This window comes from Anopheles gambiae, chromosome 2 (genome assembly GCF_943734735.2).
Source record: "Anopheles gambiae chromosome 2, idAnoGambNW_F1_1, whole genome shotgun sequence".
NCBI lineage: Eukaryota > Metazoa > Arthropoda > Insecta > Diptera > Culicidae > Anopheles > Anopheles gambiae.
This window is the reverse complement of record NC_064601.1, coordinates 72,228,748-72,250,790: the sequence shown is the minus strand read 5'-3', so window position 1 is coordinate 72,250,790 and position 22,043 is coordinate 72,228,748. Positions and strand designations below refer to the sequence as shown.

General features: G+C 39.3%; 2 protein-coding genes and 1 long non-coding RNA gene across 4 annotated transcripts; 2 read left to right on the top strand and 1 right to left on the bottom strand.

Moving 5' to 3' along the window:
• Positions 1–12,240: 12,240 nt before the first annotated feature.
• Positions 12,241–14,718, top strand: LOC133391584 (uncharacterized). The gene is made up of 13 exons (XM_061646738.1): positions 12,241–12,349; positions 12,434–12,544; positions 12,636–12,743; positions 12,803–12,859; positions 12,919–12,972; positions 13,032–13,145; positions 13,204–13,317; positions 13,376–13,489; positions 13,549–13,602; positions 13,677–13,724; positions 13,787–13,843; positions 14,024–14,080; positions 14,146–14,718. Exons 2-13 carry the CDS (start codon positions 12,436–12,438, stop codon positions 14,679–14,681), a joined length of 1,422 nt encoding a protein of 473 aa, XP_061502722.1. The 5' UTR covers positions 12,241–12,349; positions 12,434–12,435; the 3' UTR covers positions 14,682–14,718.
• A 1,358-nt stretch (positions 14,719–16,076) lies between these two features.
• On the bottom strand, positions 16,077–17,489 carry LOC133391585 (uncharacterized). 2 transcript variants are annotated; one of them, XM_061646740.1, is made up of 3 exons: positions 17,025–17,489; positions 16,538–16,955; positions 16,077–16,423 (listed from the first exon to the last, which is right to left on the bottom strand). In XM_061646740.1, exons 1-3 carry the CDS (start codon positions 17,203–17,205, stop codon positions 16,105–16,107), a joined length of 918 nt encoding a protein of 305 aa, XP_061502724.1. In that variant the 5' UTR covers positions 17,206–17,489; the 3' UTR covers positions 16,077–16,104. The 2 variants fall into 2 exon arrangements, with proteins under 2 accessions (XP_061502724.1, XP_061502725.1); XM_061646741.1 differs by having other exon boundaries at positions 16,538–16,952.
• A 115-nt stretch (positions 17,490–17,604) lies between these two features.
• On the top strand, positions 17,605–18,709 carry LOC133391586 (uncharacterized). The gene is made up of 2 exons (XR_009765073.1): positions 17,605–17,975; positions 18,113–18,709. It is a non-coding gene; the product is annotated as an uncharacterized LOC133391586 (long non-coding RNA).
• Positions 18,710–22,043: the final 3,334 nt, after the last annotated feature.

Here is a 22,043-nt window from a genome sequence, read left to right as displayed (position 1 = left end):
ACAACCACCAGCAGTCGCTTGCACCGTTGGACTTGCAGCCGTACTCGGCTGTTGTCCATCGTTGCGTTGCTCTGTTCCGGTTGGCCGTGTCACAAGAGCAACACTACCACCGAATGCAGCCGACACCGTTGATGAAGCAGATGCCGTGGCTAGTTGTCCCTCTTCAAAACGCGTAACTGCTCGCACATCTATACAAGCCGGGATCCGGCCTAAACAAAACAACAGTTCATCCCGGTCTCCTTCAACTAGACGCGCTTCGTTCCCCGGTGAAGACATGATGTTTTTGCTGCACATAAACACAAAAAGGTATTAATTTTATGGTTGTTTAACTTTTTATCACAATAACTTACACTTTCTATCTTTTTATTTCAGTAATACCCTGTAAACTGTAACATATATCGATTTATAACACTGTCCTAATGCTGTTGTAAACGTTTTGAAGCCGGTTTTGTGAATGATGCGCTGTCAGCCTAATAAAAAATGGATGTGTAAAAATGACACGCACACTATTACCTTAGCATGCGGCTCGAAAGAACACGAACACATTGACAACTGCAGAGCTCACCGTGCGTTGCGGGTGGGGTGGGGGAGGGCTCGCGTGAGTGGGTAACTCATTGGTCGAAGAAACACTGTATTTCGACAGCGTCACTCAAATCACTCAAAAAATACACTCATTTTGCCGGACGGGTAGGCCCGTCCGGCAAAATGAGTGTATTTTTTGAGTTATTTGAGTACCGTCCCCCGTTAGCAGTTACTCTTGGAGGAATGAGTTACACCCTCGCGCGAGCCCTCCCCTTCCCCACCCGTAACGCACGTTGCGCTCTGCAGTTCTCAATGTGTTGTGTTCTTTCCAATCATGCTACCAACACATCAAAAGATATTTGTTTTTTTCGTTTCTCGTTTTCTTTCATGCATTGCCACGATCGCAAATACGCACTTATTCTAACAACAAACACAAACACGGTCATTTTTTATTTCATTAAAAACTTTATTGAAACATAAATTACACTTTCACAACACATTTAGAATCCTTCATACTCACGTATGGCGTCATACTGTAAAGTATCGGGTCGAGCCAGGCTGCGGGAAACTTGTCGACAATCTGCGTTGCCTCGGTTTAGCAAATTCTTACCTGTCGATGCCCGCACCGCATGTGCGTCTGTGCACACTGTTCACTTCACACTTTATCAAAACACACCGGTGCACGAGACTTATAACGAAATGCGCATCAACGCACAAACACTGCGCGCGGGACTTAGAACGAAACACGCACAACCATCTCCGACAAAGAGTCGCGCTGTACTGGTGGTTTTGTACGCGTAGGAGAGGGGACATACGGAGCGATGGTTCGATGCTGTAGTGTAAGCGAGACAACACGATGTGACGAGCAGCTCCAAGTTGAGCTCGCTGAAAGAAGACACACACACATTCACAGACGGCTCGTCAAAGCACGGTATTTGTATTGGTGTTAGTGAAGCGCGCGTGTAAAACAGAATGCGAACTCTCATCGCAGCGCGTTTCTCCTTGCTTCCTCAAGCTTCCTCATACCCCTCGGCCTAAATCACTCAAAATTTGGGGTCTCATTGTTTGCGTGGGGGAGAAACACTGCAACTTTGAGATCCGTGAGTGGGGTTCTCATATTTTGCACCGAGGGGTATACAATACTCAATACGGAAACAGTCCGGCAAAATGAGTGTATTTTTTGAGTGATTTGAGTACCGCCCTCCGTTAGCAGTCACTCTTAGAGAAATGAGTTACACCCTCCCGCGAGCCCTCCTCCTCCCCACCCACAACCCGTCCGGCAAAATGAGTGTATTTTTTGAGTGATTTGAGTACCGTCCCCCGTTAGCAGTTACTCTTGGAGGAATGAGTTACACCCTCGCGCGAGCCCTCCCCCTCCCCACCCGCAACACATGGTGCGCTCTGCAGTTCTCAATGTGTTTGTGTTCTTTCCAGTCATGCTACGAACACATCTAAAGATAGTTGTTTCTTTCGTTTCTCGTTTTCTTTCATGCATAGACACGGTCGCAAATACGCACTTATTCTAACAACAAACACAAAAACGGTCATTTTTGGTTACATAAACACTTTATTGAAACATAAATTACACTTTCACAACACATTTAGAATCCTTCATACTCACGAATGGCGTCATACTGCAAAGTACCGGGTCGAGCCAGGCTGCGGGAAACTTGTCGACAATCTGCGTTGACTCTGTTCAGCAAATTCTTACCTGTCGATCCACGCACTGCATGTGCGTCTGTACACACTGTTCACTTCACACTTTATCAAAACACACCGGCGCACGAGACTTATAACGAAATGCGCATCAACGCACAAACACTGCGCGCGGGACTTAGAACAAAACACGCACAACCATCTCCGGCAAAGCGTCGCGCTGTACTGGTGGTTTTGTACGAGTAGGAGGGGGGGACATACGGAGCGATGGTTCGATGCTGTAGTGTAAGCGAGACAACACGATGTGACGAGCAGATCCAAGTTGGTGAGCTCGCTGAAAGAAGACACACACACATTCACAGACGGCTCGTCAAAGCACGGTATTTGTATTGGTGTTAGTGAAGCGCGCGTGTAAAACAGAATGCGAACTCTCATCGCAGCGCGTTTCTCCGTGCTTCCTCAAGCTTCCTCATACCCCTCGGCCTGAATCACTCAAAATTTGGGGTCTCATTGTTTGCGTGGAACGCACGGTGCGCTCTGCAGTTCTCAATGTGTTTGTGTTCTTTTGAGCCATGCTACCAACACATGAAAAGCTTGTTGTATATTTCGTTTTTTGCTTTCTTTCATGCATTGCCACGATCGCAAATACGCACTTATTCTAAAAAGAAACACAAACACGGTCATTTTTTATTTCATTAAACACTTTATTGGAACATTAAGTACATTTTCACAACACATTCAGAATCTATCATACTCACGAATGGCGTCATACTGCAAAGTACCGGGTCGAGCCAGGCTGCGGGAAACTTGTCGACAATCTGCGTTGCCTCTGTTCAGCAAATTCTTACCTGTCGATCCACGCACTGCATGTGCGTCTGTGCACACTGTTTATTCACTTCACACTTTACCAAAACACAGCGGCGCACGAGACTTTGTGCGTTAGTGTGCATTTCGTTCAAACACTGCGCGCGGGACTCAGAACATAACACTAACTACCTTGCAGGGTTTGCAGAAAGTTTGATCAAGTGAGGGTCACGTTCGAACCATCGATCGGAATTTTATTATCTAATAGTTATGGCACGGTCGTGATACGGGTGAGGCAGATTCTGGTTCCGGGTTGCGCGATTGGGCGCCCATCGGTGTCAGCAGATTGGTCGGTTAAGGGCGGATCATTCGACGGGCATCGTGTCGTTGACGGTGCCGTGCTGTTAGCTCAACGCGGGCCTCAGGTGTTGAACCTCACGCTATGCTGTAACTCTGCTGATCGTGCAATCGGGCTGTGGGTTCACAGTATTGGTATTCGGACAACATACCACCGATGATTCGTGCGACGCGTGCTGACATTTGTAGCAACAATAGAAATAGGTCGCTGGGGCCTGGTAGAATAAACAATATTGCATGTTAATGGTTAGAATTACCAATCATGTGCTATGAAAGATTCACCATATTTACGATGTTACGATTCCGATACCCCAGCAGCGGAAGAAAACGTTGAGCAGCTTGGATGAAATATATGTAAGCAATATAAAAGAAAATGTGTCATATACTGTGACTATAAGAGCAATTGCGTTTCTTAATATTAGTATAAAACATGTACTGTGTGACACTCACTCCGCACGCCGCATACATCCTATAAAACCTTCCTTGGTGAGAATGTCGACAGGACATGGTTCTGAGATGGATTGGTGGTTCGATGTCGCACATAAAAGTTACTGAATAAAATAGTTACAATAACTAGTTTGTTACAAAATGGAACGTAAGTATTATTGTAACCTACCTTTGTTTTGCTGAAAGCAAAACTATAAATGTATCCGTTGATCGACAGCAAAACGGTGATCTGAAACGACAAACAAAAAACATAATACCCCCGCCCCAGTTGGTATACAATTGTTGCACATTTTGTGCAACAGTTGTAGTCCAGCCAGCACCACGTGGAGGTTGGCGTCGGAGTTCTGAAAATGTGTGAGCATGATTATTTCAATCGTGCTTAATACACTTCTCAGCATTTGCTAGCCACCATGAATGATAAAATGCGATTAAAATAGTCGTAAAAAATAAATGGATGGCGAGCAGAATGCTTTCAAAAACATTCGTGCTACACCGTTTGAACTCGTACTCTGATGAACGAGATCAACGCATAACCATAGAGTGGTGGCACTTCTCACATTCCTGCTCTGTCCTGCTCTGCTCTGTCCTTAATAATCCTACATCCTGCAGCAGAGCGAGTAGGCCCAGCTTAGGACCAGCATAGGATATAATATGATCAAGATCCATTTATTTTTTAAGACTATTTTAATCGCATTTTATCATTCAAGGTGGCTAGCAAATGCTGAGAAGTGTATTACGCACGATTGAAATAATCATGCTCACACATTTTCAGAACTCTGACCCCAACCTCCACGTGGTGCTGGCTGGACTACAACTGTTGCACAAAATGTGCAGCAATTGTATACCAACTGGGGCGGGGGTATTATGTTTTTTGTTTGTCGTTTCAGATCACCGTTTTGCTGTCGATCAACGGATACATTTATAGTTTTGCTTGCAGCAAAACAAAGGTAGGTTACAATAATACTTACGTTCCATTTTGTAACAAACTAATTATTGTAACTATTTTATTCAGTAACTTTTATGTGCGACATCGAACCACCAATCCATCTCAGAACCATGTCCGGTCGACATTCTCACCAAGGACGGTTTTATAGGATGTATGCGGCGTGCGGAGTGAGTGTCACACAGTACATGGTTTATACTAAGTATATGACACATTTTCTTTTATATTGCTTACATATATTTCATCCAAGCTGCTCAACGTTTTCTTCCGCTGCTAGGGTATCGGAATCGTAACATCGTAAATATGGTGAATCTTTCATAGCACATGATTGGTAATTCTAACCATTAACATGCAATATTGTTTATTCTACCAGGCCCCAGCGACCTATTTCTATTGTTGCTAAAAATTTCAGCACGCGTCGCACGAATCATCGGTGGTATGTTGTTCGAATACCAATACTGTGAACCCACAGCCCGATTGCACGATCAGCAGAGTTACAGCATAACGTGAGGTTCAACACCTGAGGCCCGTGTTGAGCTAACAGCACGGCACCGTCAACGACACGATGCCCGTCGAATGATCCGCCCTCAACCGACCAATCTGCTGACACCGATGGGCGCCCAATCGCGCAACCCGGAACCAGAATCTGCCTCACCCGTATCACGACCGTGCCACAACTATTAGATAATAAAATTCCGATCGATGGTTCGAACGTGACCCTCACTTGATCAAACTTTCTGCAAACCCTGCATGGTAGTTCTTTTTTTTAAACCCGAAATTCGTGCTTAAGATTTCCGCCTGCTACAGTTGTGTTGGATGCGTTATACAGCGGAGCACTCTGGTGCACTCTCCGCGAGGGCAATCTCTCATTGGCTGACAAGCACGAGTGCCCGCCGTCTCGGTACCGGTAAGTAGGGAGAGGAAACCCGGCTTTAGAGGAAAACAGTTAGAACGTCATTCGAGTGAACAACACAATCGAAGATCAAAAATCCGAAATCAATGTAATGTGTAACTTAATAGATAAGTAAATCAAGACTAAATAATAGAGCATAAAACGTTTTACTTTTGTAGGCGAACTAGAGCAAGAGTGCGAGCGTGTCTCTATGACGACCCCGCTTATCTACATATCGTTCTGTTGTCTCGCTCTCAGTCAGTTCGGGTTTTGGATGGAGGGATGGATCGATTTATTTATTTATTAATTGACGTATTGATTTTTAATAATAACGTTGTTAATAATAATGCGTTGATAATGCTCTTTACAAATTTTTTAAACAATAAAAGTTTTATACGTATAGGTACATACATGTTGCTTTGATCGTCATACGCGAATCATAAAATGTTTTATAAAAAAATAAACATGAAATATAAACCATTACATTTTCAAGAAAACATACATGCATTTATTCTTATCATAATTATGACAACATTCGCTAATATAATTTTCTCATCTCGAGCCTCCTGAGTAAAACTGCACAAGCCAGTGATTCGTCTCTCACGCACACTCTGGGCAATAAATTCACAGTTAAATTACCGACAAACCGACATGACACTTCGAACAAAATGAGCTTCAAAAGTTGTCTCCTTATTTCAAATGTAAATACGTTAAACACTAGCGCCATCTCTAGAATGATTCGCTTACTATTCTGCATTGATACATACGAGAAACAGCCATACGTTTTGAAATCACAGTTAACTGTTTGAATCTTCTCGATGATTGTATACAAAAATTTCGTGCATCTGTTAACAACTGGACCACCGACAATCGTTATTGATATTATTGTTATTAATATTACTGATTGCTTTTTTCGAGATTGATAACATAAAACAACCAACATAAAACAGATAAATCATTCGTAATCGGTGTTTGCGATAGAAGTCAAAAAGAGTAAAAAAATAAATCGAAAATGTTCATAGATATTGTCAAACACTCAGAGGATTTTTTGATGTTTTAACTTTATATTTTTTATAAATTAATTTTTGTTGGTATATAGAAATTTCCGGCATGTATTCTTAAAATAAAAAAAAAACTAATAACAACATAACAAAACACATTAATAACATTTATAGCGGTAAACACATTCGCCCCGCCTTTCGATTTCTCTTGAAGGTTTTAATGCTTATTTTGGAAGCTTGTTGAGCTTTAGTTTTTTTTTAGAAATCCCTGTATGAACGTATTGAATATTTTATCAATCAATAACATGAAACATGACTGACATAAACCATCGTCAAAAAGATCATAATTGATGTAGCGCTTGAGCCTTGTTTTAACACCCTCTTTGTTTTTGCTCAAAAATTTGGAAAATTTTTGATTGAAAGCTACAAAGCAAAGCACTCCAATATCGAACAGTTTCTTGTTGGGTAAATTCAAGAAATTTGAGGCCGCTAGTTGCTTCAGCTTGATAAATTGGTATGCATCATCCTTTCTGGTTTCGATGTTTCTTTCTTGCACTAAATTGTGGACACATTTCTTATGAGGCAACCTACGGGCTGCTGCTCCAACTACATATAACAGTCCGTTGAGTTCTCTAGTCGTTATTTCCAGTGGCTTCGATGTATCCAATGGAGGAAGAATTATTTTGAGGTATGTGGAGTATTTTTTTTCAGAAACGTTTGTTTGTTTGTAGTCCTGGTAAGTAACCAAATTAGATGTGTTGTCTGGTTCACAATTTACGCCGTGACATGATTTAAAGCTAGCTTCAATAGCTGCGTATTTGAAAGCGGTGCCACATTGCAGTGCGTCAGGGGAATCATTGCTTCCGAATTTTCGTCGAATATCGGAAAACATATTTTCAAAAAAATATTGATATAACGGGTTGGTACATAAATACTCTGCATGAAAAACATCTTTTAGATGATCCCATAGGAGCTTGAGGCAGTTTATATCGCTCAAAAATCCTCGAATATAATTTGGCTTTCGTTGTACGGCGGTTAGATGTTTTGATTCTTCTTTTGCCTGTAAAAGACTTAGTGCGTTAGAACATGGTTTTGAATAAATTTATGTACAATACCTTTGTACGATCAAAGCAGGATTTTTTTGTGTAAAACATCTTGTTCAATATTGATTTGGCATCGTTCAGAAAAGCCCAGTGTTGAGAGCCTTCTAACAAAGCTCCTTTAAATGGCTATGGAAATATTTGATATGAGTTAATTTTTTTATTATGTAGCTGTTACATAATTACTATACCTTAGCTGAACAAATCTTGCTTTTACTATTAAATACATCAAATAGTTTGTCATGCATTTCAATAAACTTGACACTTTGCAAAGCTCGGGTTGCAAGTTCACTTGTGCGGACATAATATCGAATTCCTGTAGCTACGGATTGACTGAGTGTTCTAGTAGCTAGGGAGACATTCATGGGTGAAAATGGAGGAACTTTTATGTGTTTTTCGGTCAATTTCGGTACGAGTCTTGGATTGGAAAAGGAATCAATTTCGTAGAGTTTCTCAATATCCAAAAAACTAGCGATATTGTTGTTGAACACTGCATTGTGTTTTTTAATCATGTTTCATGTGCTTTTAGTTAAAGGGGGAGGATCCCAACAAATAAATATTGGAATGCCATCAACTAAAAAAAAAAAGGCTTCTCAATGGTAGCTCCTGCTTCTTTGGCCATTTTGATATTTGTTGCATATTGATCCATTGTCAAAACCAAAGGATTTAATCCAGCTTCCCTAATTGCACGAACGGTATTCTTAATTATATTCAATTGATTGCAGCTTCCTAACGTATTATGGGTGATGAAATATCCTAAGCCCTATGAACAAAAAACAATTTAGGATATTTTAAAATCTGATTTAAGAATATGGTAAAATTTGATTATTTTCAAGACGTAACCGATGGCAATACCAGTCTGGGGTTTCTCAAAAACCCGAGAATCATTCTTTAAACTAAGAGGGATTCTTAAAAAAACAAACTCATACCTGCTTAAACGGTTTAAACATGCCACGCACCATGACGGTTACGGCTTCTGTTGCCAATATCGAAGACCTATTGTGCTCGTTTCGTTTCTTCAAGCCATCATCCGGAAAGCCATGAAATTTGTCCGCTTTTGCACAGTAGCTCAAGGCAGCTTTAATTTTCATACCGTCTATGGCAAATACGACATTTCTTTCAATCTCACTTAAATTACAACACTTCTGTTTCATTGCCTTCAGGATTGTAGTGTTTAAACCAGGTTCGAAGCTTACTTCACTGGTCCATCGTTTGATGGTTCTTTTGGTTGGTAAGCACAACACTTTTGATCTTTGGACCATTTGATACGTACGAGGGCCACTCAAATACAGCGATACTGCAAACCTTTTAATTTGCTTGCTAAACCGCCGCGCTCTCTTTATTTTAATTGAGTTTTGCAAGCTGTCATGCATTACTACATTTTGCTTCAGCCGCTGTGGTAGGTAATCATCAAGTCTTATTCGTTTTCGGCATCGTTTAAGGTCTTGGTTCAATATTCTAATTTTGCGTTTACTTTTCTCCATAGAACATAACCGTCTCTTGTTGCTTCTTTCTAAGGTTCGTAGCTTATTTTTCAGTGTCTTAATGGTGATCAGGAGTTGTTGAATTCTATTTTCGTCAGTTTGACTGCAATTATCTATCATATGTTTTATTTCTCCATCTTTTCTATTGTACGTTTCGATGACTACACTAAGTTCCTGTTCAACGTTTGCGATACTTGCACAGTCATAATCAGAACTCACGACGCGTTCTACGGTAGATTCAGCTCTCACCAGATGGTCTCCTCTAGCATGTCCTGTTTCAAATGTCATCATCATGTCATTTCCCTTATCGATTGTAGTGACAATTTCGGTTGTGCTCGAAGGTCTATAGATTATGCTTTCAGAGGGCATCGATTCACATTCTCCAAATATTTCCATTTCCTTGTACTGAAGATCTCTTAGCACGAATTCGACAGATGGGATTGCAACCATGTTGAGCCTATTAAAATTGATTTAAGTCTGGTTAACGTGTAGAGTTATTTATTATATTTACCCTTTATCAGTTCTTTTTGCATCTACCAGCGCATCGTACGTGAAATGATCAGAACATAATCTTTTATTTTGCAATGCTTGATATCCTCCTTTTATATATATCTCCTCCAATTCTTCAGACTGGCAATATTTTATCCATTTCTCACATCTTTCCTTTTGGTTTGGAAACGCATAGAAAGATTTACCCGTTTTTTTGCATAATTATTCGAACAAAAACTTGCTTCACACTTCCTTCCCATTTTGTACGTTAAAAAGCTGTTTACATCTAAGCAGTGGTTGCTAAAATCGCGGGGAATAGAGCTCATTTTGACAGAAGTGTTCGCCCTATGGGAAAATGACAGTTACTTCGGGTGGGACAAGGTGTATGGATATTAGGAGGTGAAGTGCTTCAGAGCAAATTGACATTTCACGACTTGACATAACAATACTAGGGGCTCCGGTATTAAAATCGGGGAGGGCTGGAGGGGGGTATAGAAAATTGTATGCGATTTTACATAACAATACTCAATGATGGCGCCCGGAAAACGCGCTAACAATTCACCTCCTTAATAAACACACCTTGGAGTGGGACACTTTTGTAACACCAGTGTCACGTCGGTTTGTCGATGGTTAAATTCTCTTTTTTGTCACGCATAGAGACTTCGAAATGTTCGCCCATATAACAATTTTCACCACAAATTCACCTCAAAACCTCTTGATTTCAGCAAAACAAGAGGTTTGGTGAATATGACGTCAGATGCAAATGGCGGTTTGCGAAAAAAGGGGGTGGGGCCACGACCGTGCGTGGCTTGTACCTGTATCCGCTCTGTTCGCTATGTATTTGTATTTATGTGTGTATTGTGCACAGCTGTTCTTGGTGCGTTGTGGCTTTTAATCTGAGGGCGGATCTTCGTTTCTCTCGCACGTTTTTTTTTCGCTGCGTTTCTTTGCTGTGATTGAAGAGAATATTGGAGGAAGAGCGTAATTATTTAGGTTTTCATACTTTACCGGCGTTGTGTTGGATCCATCGTCAATGTTTTCGGCTATCTTGGTTGCACGTACCTGCCTACGCTATGAGTGAACAAAATACTATTCAAAGAAAAACCCTAGCGCGCTCGCATGTCAATTTGTCTTTGTTTTCTTCTCCATCTGAGAATCATAAATGTGGCCATTAAGGGCCAGCTACTAGCGATGGATAAATTTGAAAAAACATCGGAATCGCTGCCGAATTACTCCACAATAATCGCAAGTTGTGAAAGGTAGATGCAATATCGGTAATGTTTGGTGTCATCTTTTGTAGCCGACCAGGACTGGCCGGTTGCGTTAGTCGGTAACTTGAGCCGTCGTATTCGTTGGATCCATCCGAAGCCGATTCCAAACAGCTCGTGACGGCTGCGGATGGCTTCGGACGGTTCCAGGGGAATGCGTCGATGGGCAAAGGTAGTCATTCAAACTTCCCGATTTTACGTACAAACGGCCGTTAATACAAACGGTACCGTTGCGCAAAAAGTTTTTTGATTGATTCAAATGATCATCAGCGAAGACCTACCGGCTTTTTAATAAGAGCGGCATGTATGAAAATTGAGCAAGCTATAGCAAGCGCAAATATTCTTGCTCTTCGTATGTGTGGCTCTTCTCTTATTCCCTTAGCTGCACTCTCTCCATGTGTTGTCACGCTCCTTGTTTTATAGCACTCTTTCTCTTTCTTTGTCACCGCTCATTATAGCATCCTCGCTCTCCGTATGTGTTGCTGTTTGCTTCCTACATAGTTTCTTCTATTTCTTCCTCATCCTTCGTTACTCCTCGCCATGGCATTCTCGCTCTCCTTATGTGTTGCTCTTCGCTTCCCCCTTTATTTCATTCCCCTCTCTCTGAATTAACAGAGCCTCTCGCTCGTCGCAACCTGTTTCTCGCTACCTCACACTCCGTTTGCCATAGAAATAATTCCCCATTGATATGGGCGGACATCTAGCTATCGTGGAAAAACATCCCATATAACAATTTTCACCACAAATTCACCTCAAAACCTCTTGATTTCAGCAAAACAAGAGGTTTGCTGTCATTTTGAATGCATCGAGGTGAACATAAACCAAGGTACGTTTTTACCAAGGATTGTATAGTTTCACACATTCGAAATTGTTTTAGAATGTCATGTTCGATTCGGAGATTCACCAGCAGCACCAGTGTCAAAATTCAGGCTCACCCGAGTGTCATCTGAGCCCTCACTGTGAGTGTGGAGTGAGTGTGGAAAAACAGTCCAAATTGACATTCATAACGAAGGGCGGGGGAGCGCTTGCTGTCAAAAATGTGGGTGAAAGAAGCCCTATTTGACTGTGGATCGTTTGGCTAAAAAAAAGTAGGTGATATTGTCCCCCACACTTGTGTACCATTTCATTTCGTGTTGTTGTTGTGTATTGGTATTCCACCGTGTGCTCCCGTTGTGTGCCATTGCGTGTTGTGTGTATTCGTATGCCATCGTGTACTCTCGTACTCTTTTGATACTTGGCCTGTGTGAGAGAAGAGAGAGAGAGGTTAGACTTTTTTTAATTAAACTTACCGTGGCGCTGCTGGTATTCGATTCATCGACGACATCAAGTAGGGCCTTTCGCTACAGTCGGCGTTCTCATTTATCTATTGGTCTGGATCGAATACGAGTGTGTTACGTTGCTACATATAGAAATTAATATTGTGTTTACCACTTTCATGATGCGATGGTAATGTTTCATTATTGTTCACAGATATGGAAAACAAAAACAAAAACGTAAGCATCGTAGACGAAAATGGGAATCCTGGTAAGCGGCCCTTAAGCATGCTAAGAAATTTTGAAGAAGAAGAAGAAACAACACTTGGTATGTATTTAAATGTTATAGTTCGATTTTCACCATTCTTAAACTTTGTAATTAATTTGCGTTATGTTGCTTCGATGTTGCTTTTATACAGATTCTGGAAACGCTAAAAAGCAGCAAAAAGAGCAACCATCTGGGACAATGAAGAATTATATTGTTTTTTCAAATGGACAAAAACTAGAAATTCGTGGCACTATTTGTGGTGAGTGTAATGGAGAATTCGTTCTTACGTTCATGAGTAATTTTATCGTTTCCATGCAGGTGCTGTCAATCTGGATCTACAGTTTGATTGTGCGAAACCATTAGATGCTAATCCGAGTGAGTTATTTCAAGATCCTTTATGTTACTTCGTTATTAACAGTACTTTTTTCTTACAGGCTCCACACAAACACAGCAAACTATTTTTTTAAAAACTGCTGGAGCTACTCCATGTAAGATTCATGAACACCCTTCCCTCAACCTTTTGAAATAATCGTTATCTTTTTCACAGGTACTACCAAACCTGTACAACAGCCATTAGATGTTAAAAAGTCTGCTGGAAAACCAGATCCCGTCACACATACACAGCAAACTATTTTTTTAAAGACTGCTGGAGCTACTCCAAGTGAGATTCATGAACACCCTTCCCTCAACCTTTTTAATAATCGTTATCTTTTTTGCAGGTACTAGCAAACCTGTACAACAGCCATTAGATGTTAAAAAGTCTGCTGGAAAGCCACATCCCGTTACACAAACACAGCAAACTATTTTTTTAAAGACTGCTGGAGCTACTCCAAGTGAGATTCATTAACACCCTTCCCTAAACCTTTTTAATAATCGTTATCTTTTTTGCAGGTACTAGCAAACCTGTACAACAGCCATTAGATGTTAAAAAGTCTGCTGGAAAGCCACATCCCGTTACACAAACACAGCAAACTATTTTTTTAAAGACTGCTGGAGCTACGCCGAGTAAGTTTTATTTTAACCAATTTCGTACGCTTTGTAATGACCATATTCTTCCTGCATAGGTTATAGTAAATCAATCCAACAAACGTCTTTGGAAACGTCAGGAGATATTATGGGTAGGTTAATTGACGACACCTTCTTTAAATATGAGTTCGTTACATTCGTGACAAATAATATGTTTTCCATTCAGAGTATAGCAAACTAAAACAGCATTCCAAAACATCTTACGCTACTCCGGGTAAGCAAATTGAAACATGTTTTAATTATAATTGTGGTAATCTGAAAAAATGAGATTTATAGGTCCGAGCAAACCGAGTCTGCAAATGGTTAATACCGAACTATCTGGTGGTTTGCTTGGTGAGTGAAAAAGAATTAAAATTTAGTTCATAGACCTAATTAACTTGTTGTACAGCAGCCAATACAACTTATTATGAGCAAACATATTCAGAGCGTAGAAACAAAAAACCAAATAAGGCATGTGTTAAATATATTTGTTTTATTTTTAATATTTGGTTTGTTCTTCCATCTTTATTTCAGATCCCGACGATACTCCATTCTTAATCACCAAGAACATATTACGACAGCTTATTCGTGGTACTTATATGGGTCCGAAGGGTGACTTGAATATATGGTAATTTGTTTTTTATTTGTGATTTTAGATGAAGTTACTAGCGTATTCCAGGAACAAAGGGATAGTTTCATGGAACCAATGTTTCGACGCATGGCCGGAATGGAAGCGACTTTTGCTTCACTGTATAATCAAATCTCGTCACAGACCAATCAAACGAATGTTGATCCAAAAGTGTTGGAAAATTTCGAGTTTGATACCATCGACAGTGGCGAAGCATTGACTGAACTTGACGAGCGACTTAAAAACGATGATCAGTATAAAAATACGTTTGTTTCATGGGTTCAAAGGTACATTAACGTGCCAATAAGTACAAAAAGGATGTCGAAACTGCTCAAAGCGTTATTTACACCCAAATTTCTTTGCCTTCTGACATGGAGTGGAAGAGGAAAAAGAGCAATGTACACTTTGTCAAATTATAAAGGAATAATAGACTTGTTTAAAACTGTAGGAAGTACTGAACTTTCCAAAGTAGGGGACCGTGAAGTTGCAGATTTCTTCATCCTTAAATTGAGATACGCTACATACTATCTAAGCCGGCAGGAATGCAACCAAACAAATAGTTGAGGAATCTTTAAGTTTAATTGAGGTTTAAAAGCCTTTGACTTTACACTTCATTGAATTTCGCCTCTTAATTCATGTGATATCTTAGAACTCTTATATATACAATACAATGCAGTACAAAATAAATGAAATCGATGTTTTGTTAACAAGTTATAATAGTTTTTATTATCCACTCATCAAGTTATTTTGTATTAGTCATTGAGTGTATTTAATAATGGAAATAATACCATATTTCCATCAGCTTCTTTGATAGTTCTAGCAAATTTAAGTTTGACATCGGAGCATTCTAATAAAACCTCGTCATTTTTCAAATCATCTTTATAAACAGAGTATATATGTAGCTTTGTGGAAGAAATGTGCTCGTCAAAATATTCGAAAATACGGGAAAACATTTTTCCAACTATCATCAACTTATCCTGCTCTTGTCTTACTGAAACAAATTTTAAAATTACGTTTTTGTTGGTCATAAATAAATCGTTGACATCATCATTTCGCAGCTTTAAATTTTTCCTCACATTCATAGTAATAGTTTGCCCTCTTTGCGTATAAAACGGCTGACGAAATGGTTGATCGTTTTGTTGAGCTCCTGTAAAATTTTCAAATTCCGATATTCTACGAATTGCCTGTTCTAAACATCTATAGTTAGTTCTAATGAGCCTGTTTTTTATATTTCCTAGCTTGCGTTCATATGCATATGTTGAGTGATAGTCCAGAGGACCAAACCGCTCTACTTCTTCTTCGAGGTGGATTAGACTATGTACATTGGACGTAACAGCTTTTTTATGATATACATCGGCAAATGTTTCTACAAAAGTTTTTAGCATAGTACCAGCAGCTTTCCAGTGTTCTTTATGTTCGGTTGATGAAAATATCGTTATAGCACAGAAATAAAGCATAAAATGCTTATATTCCTGCTCACTAAACAATCCTTCCAATACTACGGGAGCCACGTAATGGAGAAACGTTTTGCAATCTGATCCTTTCCAATATGCTAGGTCGTCAATCGGGCGCATTTTTTGGTTCGTTTCAAAGGGGAGTTTTTGTTTTAGGAGTCTTTGTTTAAATTCTTCACGTTGCTGGCGATTCCATCTTTTCCATTCTTTTAACACTCTTATGTACCAAATGTGAAGTAGTTTTTTTGTAAGACCAATGTCTATTTGATGGAGACGATCAACAACAATCATATCCAGAATGATGTCAAATTCGTCCAAATCAATCAACGGTGTAGACCCCGTACAATGCAGAATATAATCTCCATCTAAAAATCCTTTGTGAGTGCGCTTTGCCGCAGACGTATCCAAAAAGACCATTCGTTGTGACACCGATTCTCCTTCACAGCAACATTTTAAACAGGAGTGTCTTCCAGTATGACCTTTGGACACCTGCAAAGAAACAACATTTAGAAAATTTTACCTGTCATAAATGCTTATATTTTACCTTTAATGAAAGCTCGTGCTGGTGTATCTGCGATGATGGCTCGTAATTTTAACGTGATGGCATTTTCTCCCACCATCAGTCCAGTGCTCGATAATAAATTTATCTCATCGACTAGCTGCCGCAGATAAAGCTCATTACTTTCCGGTTTTGTTGGTCCGCAATAGATAGCCACGATCATCACTGGCCAATCCGGCTGGTCAACAATCTTCAACAAAATTGGCCAGAACTGTGTTTTAGATCGCGTATGAAGAGGAAGGCCATCGATGTTAAGATCGTACTGAAGCGTCTGTGGCACTGCAGTATGTTTTCTTTTAAAAGAGAAGGTTATTTAAATTATTACTTAGTATTCTCACATCAGCTTTTCGGGAGCCTTCTAAACAAATGCATATATTCGTATTCATAAGCAATGTAGATTTACTTACCGCATTTCACTTGTCAAGCAGTGGCGTATTCCATTATACCAAAATTGGCCATTTCCTATGGACGAAAGGATAGCAGGATTTCGTCGTGTCCGCAGCAATGTCCTTGGATCTTTAGGCACACGGAGATCTGTGTTGGCTCGAAGATATTTTAACAAACTTTTTAAAGATGCGTGCGATTCTGATCGAGCTAGCGCCCAATACCGTAAGCCCTCTTCGCTTGTCATTTTGGTGTAGTCAGGATCGTTTTCATCGTCCTCAGATGCTATGTCCTGATCGTCGTCCATCGATGCTTCATCTTCCGATTCACTTAGGTTCAGTTCCGAATCCTGAGTTTCTTGAAAAAGCATGAGTTCGGGATCAACTGATGATGCCATATCGGTATTCTCGCCATCGAACAGCTCCGGTGAAGTCGACGCTGCTACAAAGCCAACAAGAAATGCTAATTATAGAACTGTAAACTTAATAGCTGTTACATTAGAATACTTACCTTGTAGTTCTGATGGCGATACCACATTCACAATATCTTCCACCGATTCTTTATACTGCTTTAACAGTTTTGCGGCTCTTCGGTATAAAACGCCAGACTTACGCAGAGCCTGCAAATGGCGATTTTTGCCACACAATTTGTTTATAACCGAGAGTTTTTTCTCATTTGAGTCCATTTTCATAAAGAAAACTAACTTAAATATCAACACAAATGCGTACAAGGTTGCCAAAATGCTGCGAAAGACGCCACGAAGCTGCGAACCACAAACATGCAAAAGACGCTACGAAAAATGTTTTGATTTTTTCCTTCTTCTCTTCCAAACATATTCTCCCTCTTCCCTTGCTGCCAAGTTTCTCAGTAGCGTCACCTATCGGACTTTGCACAAAGCTCTGAAAAGTGTATGATTTTGTTGGATTTCGACACTGTTTCAGACAGAAAGGCTCACAAATCTGTGTTTTGACAGCTTCCGTGCTGCTGGTGTTGCATAAAAAAAGCTGCGCTTTTATTTACGCGCCTTGTCAATGTGAATATGTGTGTGTGTTACTGTGCGCACCCGGCTTGGCTTCCCATATAACAATTTTCACCACAAATTCACCTCAAAACCTCTTGATTTCAGCAAAACAAGAGGTTTGCTGTCATTTTGAATGCATCAAGGTGAACATAAACCAAGGTACGTTTTTACCAAGGATTGTATAGTTTCACACATTCGAAATTGTTTTCGAATGTCATTTTCGATTCGAAGATTGCATAAAAAAGCAGCGCTTTTACGTACGCGCTTTGTCAATGTGGATATGTGTGTGTGTTACTGTGCGCACCCGGCTTGGCTGGCTTGCCATCTTTATTTACTTTTGTGAGTGCTGTGATTTGTTGGCGGATCTTCTCGCATCCCATCTGCCATGCTGTGATTTTGTTTGCTTGATTGCTGTATTTGGAGAAAAGACAGAGAAGACTGTAAGTAGAAATTAGAAGTATTAACCTTACCGGTGTTGCGCTGTTCCCGTGGTCACTGTTGTCGGCTACTGGGGGGCACACATCTTCCTACGCTATCAGTGAACAAAATAATGTTACATGTTTTTCGTTTCTTTTAGATATGGATTCTAAAACCATCGAACCACATCATGTGCCAGTTGCATCATCCAATGTCATTTCGCGAAGTGATAAAATAATGCCATCAAAATCGCTTTCCTCCTCCTGTTCCAGATCTGGCACACTAACTACATCCCGACTTCCTGTGCTTGTAATCAGCGAAACCAGCCCTTTAGTACAAAATGCATGTGTACCCCGTCCGTTAGACAATTTGCTCGACGCTGGTGCTTCATCGAAAACCCGTCTTCCTACTAGGCAAACAAACTCATCTGCTTCCTCTAGTTTTAAGGCACCCCATAAGCCCCTTCCGGTCCTTCACACAGTCTACCGACCAATTGTGGAACCTTTGAATTTGCCTCAATCTTCTGGATCTATTTCTAATACCAGTGATTTGTCGAAATCCCGTCTTCCCGTACTTCCATCTGTACAAATAGAAACACCTAAAACGAATATGCCTTCATCTACTACAGGTGTCCCCCGAGATACGACTGTATTTGGGACCAAAAAAATGTCCCAAAGCAAGGCGTAAGTCGAAAAAGTCGTATATCGAATATCTAAGAATATAAAGTTTATAACCGAAGTTGAAGAATTGGAATTTATGATATCGTGTATTTTATTTAAAATAATGTTCGATAATGTAATAATTATATTTAAAAAACCGTACACAATATATATATATATATATATATATATATATATATATATATATATATATATATATATATATATATATATATATATATATATATATATATATATATATATATATATATATATATATATATATATATATATATATATATATATATATATATATTCAAGATAAGGTAGTTGTGCAATCTTTGGAAATGTAATGTATAACGGTTATGTGCCCAGATATTCAAAAAAATACATAAATTTCTTGTCAATGACAACTTTTAACTGTCAAAATCAAAATCGTCGTATCTGCGAATCGTCGTAACTCGAGGGGATCGTAACTCGGGGGACGCCTGTAATCCCTTTTCCGTGGAAGTTTTGACGGAGATTATGATAGAAATGTCAATGAAGGTAGATTTAATTTACGATACAATGTATCACAAAAATGCCACAGCCAGAAAAGTGTCTATAAATTTTTTTTTGATGAAGCAGATTTTAACGAAAAATTAAAATCGGATTGCCTCTTTTTGTTAGACACTGCACAAAAACTTATATTTTATGTTACAAGTGTTAAAGATATAGAAGGTAAACTCAACTTAGTTTTAGAAGTAATGTTCGATCGCAAATTTTTGTCTACTTGTAGACAAATTATTGTAAAAAGATGACAAAGATGAATTTGTTAAAAGATGTGATGGTTTGTTAACTAGTTATGTAAGTAATAAGATCTATATACTTGAATAACAAATTAACTTTTACAACAAACGTTAACTTCGTTCTAATGAAACCATGATCTTTCATACCAATTGGCTCATATTTTATTAATGAAAATCACCCAACTGCCAGGTTCCAACTAGCTCAAATCATAGAAAGCCCCTTTCCTTCAATTGATAAAAATGCTACTAGTTTAATAAAATAACCGAACTGCTAGTATTTATATATTTGACATGTTTTAATCATCGTTTATTAGTCCTTTATATTAACAGTTTTAAAAGCCCCCTTTCCTATTAGTTTATAAAAATTTCAGAATTAATGTAACAAATTCTGCAATAAATATAATCCTGCTAGCACCAAGTGGAGGTTGGGATAGGAGTTCAAAGATGCATAAAAGCGTCAAAGCATTTGCTAGCCAGCTGAAAAAGAAAAAAAAGGAAAATTGTCGAAGCATTGCTGCCTTGCATGGAACAATTAAAACGTCTTAATCTATCTTAATGAAACCCTATCTAACCTATTCAGCTAAAGTATGTAGTAATGGACTGAAATGATACCCTATTCCTTCATCTAATGAAATTGCTACAAGCTTACACATCACACGATCTATAGGAACCCTACCTAATTCTTTTGATAAATCTGCTATTTCACCTTCATAATTAAATATGATATCTGAACTACACGGAGTACTAAAGCTGACTTTCTTCTTCTTTAATTAATGTCCTATTATGTAAACCTTTCCAGATTCTTCTAATGCTGCACTATACCTGATGATCTCCCTATCCATCGTCAAAAACCATCCATTCCTATTACCTTTCCCTAGCATTAAACCTTCCTTAACGAATAAAATGACTTCCTCTCCTCTGCATTTGAAAATGGGATACTGTTTTTCCTCCTTTCTAACTGCTACTTGTGTTTCCCTAAGCTCAGCAAGCCTGCAAACTATTTGATTTAATATTCTCGGTCCTGGTCTAGCTAGCCTTTTCATAAACTGCAGCGTATTCTCACAATCATATGTTGAAATTTCTGGAAGGGGACCTAAATTTTGAACATCTTTTGTGGCGTGTAAAAGGTTATGGACATTACTAGTTAAATTATATTTGGTGTATATTGAACTGTAGTCTAAAACAAATTTTTCTAATAATTGACCAGCGTATGTCCAATATTGTTTGAAGAAAGAATGCGAAAGGAAAGTATGAGCTACATAAATAAGTTTAAAATGATCATACGCTGAATCGTGGATTCTTCCTAAGAACAAAGGGATACTTATATGATTTAAAAAAGACCGGAATTCGGTCCCCTTCCAATAATCCACATATTTTAAAGACCTAACACCTCGATGTATCTCTGCTGGCAATTCTATTCTAGCTAAAATCTTGTTTATCTCTTCCTGCTCTGCTGCTGACCATGCTGAAAACCCTTTATAACCTCCTTTATAACCCTTAAGCAATTTCTTCAATGCCCCTAGATGAAACAAGTGTAAATCGTCTGCAATTGACATCTGAACTACTATATTAAATTCTTTTAAGTCTAATAACGGAGTATGGTGCTTCTGGTGTCCTATTGGGTAGTTTCCATCGCGAAAATCATCGTCGATCCTCTCCTCAGCAACGCTTTCAAATATCTTCCGTGCGCTCTTGTCAAATTTTCCTACGATTTTGCACTTTATGCAACCGCAAGCGCCGTTGAAGTAAGTTACACCTGGAAAAAAGACACATAAATATTGTTAACTTATTCAGCTCTGTATTATTCTACATTGCTTACCTTTGATGAATGCTCGTGCTGGAGAATCTGCCAGGAAAGCTTTAAGGGTGATTTTTATTTTTTTGTTGTTGATAACAATTCCGTCATCGTGTAGGCGATTCAATTCATCAACGAGTGGGCGCAAGTAGTCCTCGACATTTTCCGGTTTGAATAAGCCACAAAACACGCCAACCACCAATATGGGAGCTTCTGGGACGTTTACAAGCTTCACCAATATGGACCATAGCTGTTTTGGCCCACTGTTAAATAACGGTAGCCCATCTACGAATATGTTTATTAATATTTCGTTCACCGTAGGAGTCAGCTTCCTAAAATGAAACACAGTAGATGTTACCTATGCATTAGTTATTTACATGGTACATGTTATCAAGCTAAGCACAATCTGTCTTACCGGAAACAACTTTGCATACTTTTCGCAATGCCATGATACCACATTTCACCGCCAGCTACCGCGTATATTTCCTTGCCCACAGCAACCGGTGTCTTAAGGAGCGTTCTAGAATCGAGAGGAAGAGGAATGTCCGTTGTTTCGCGAACCAAGCGAAGAAGATCATTCAATACTAAATTAGGTAGCTTTTGAGATAAAGCCCAAACTCTCAACCGCTTGGCCATCAGATGTTGAGCTGGACTATTAGTTTTCTCATTCAGTAGATGATCTTCTTCATCTTTATCATCCTCTTTGCTCTCGTTCTCGATGTATTCGATTATTTCATCCTCATCTTCATCATCGGATAAAATGAGTACATCCTCCTCCTCCGACAACGGGAAATCCATCAGGCACTCCATCAACCACAGCTTCCGGACCTGAAAATAAAAGACTTTATT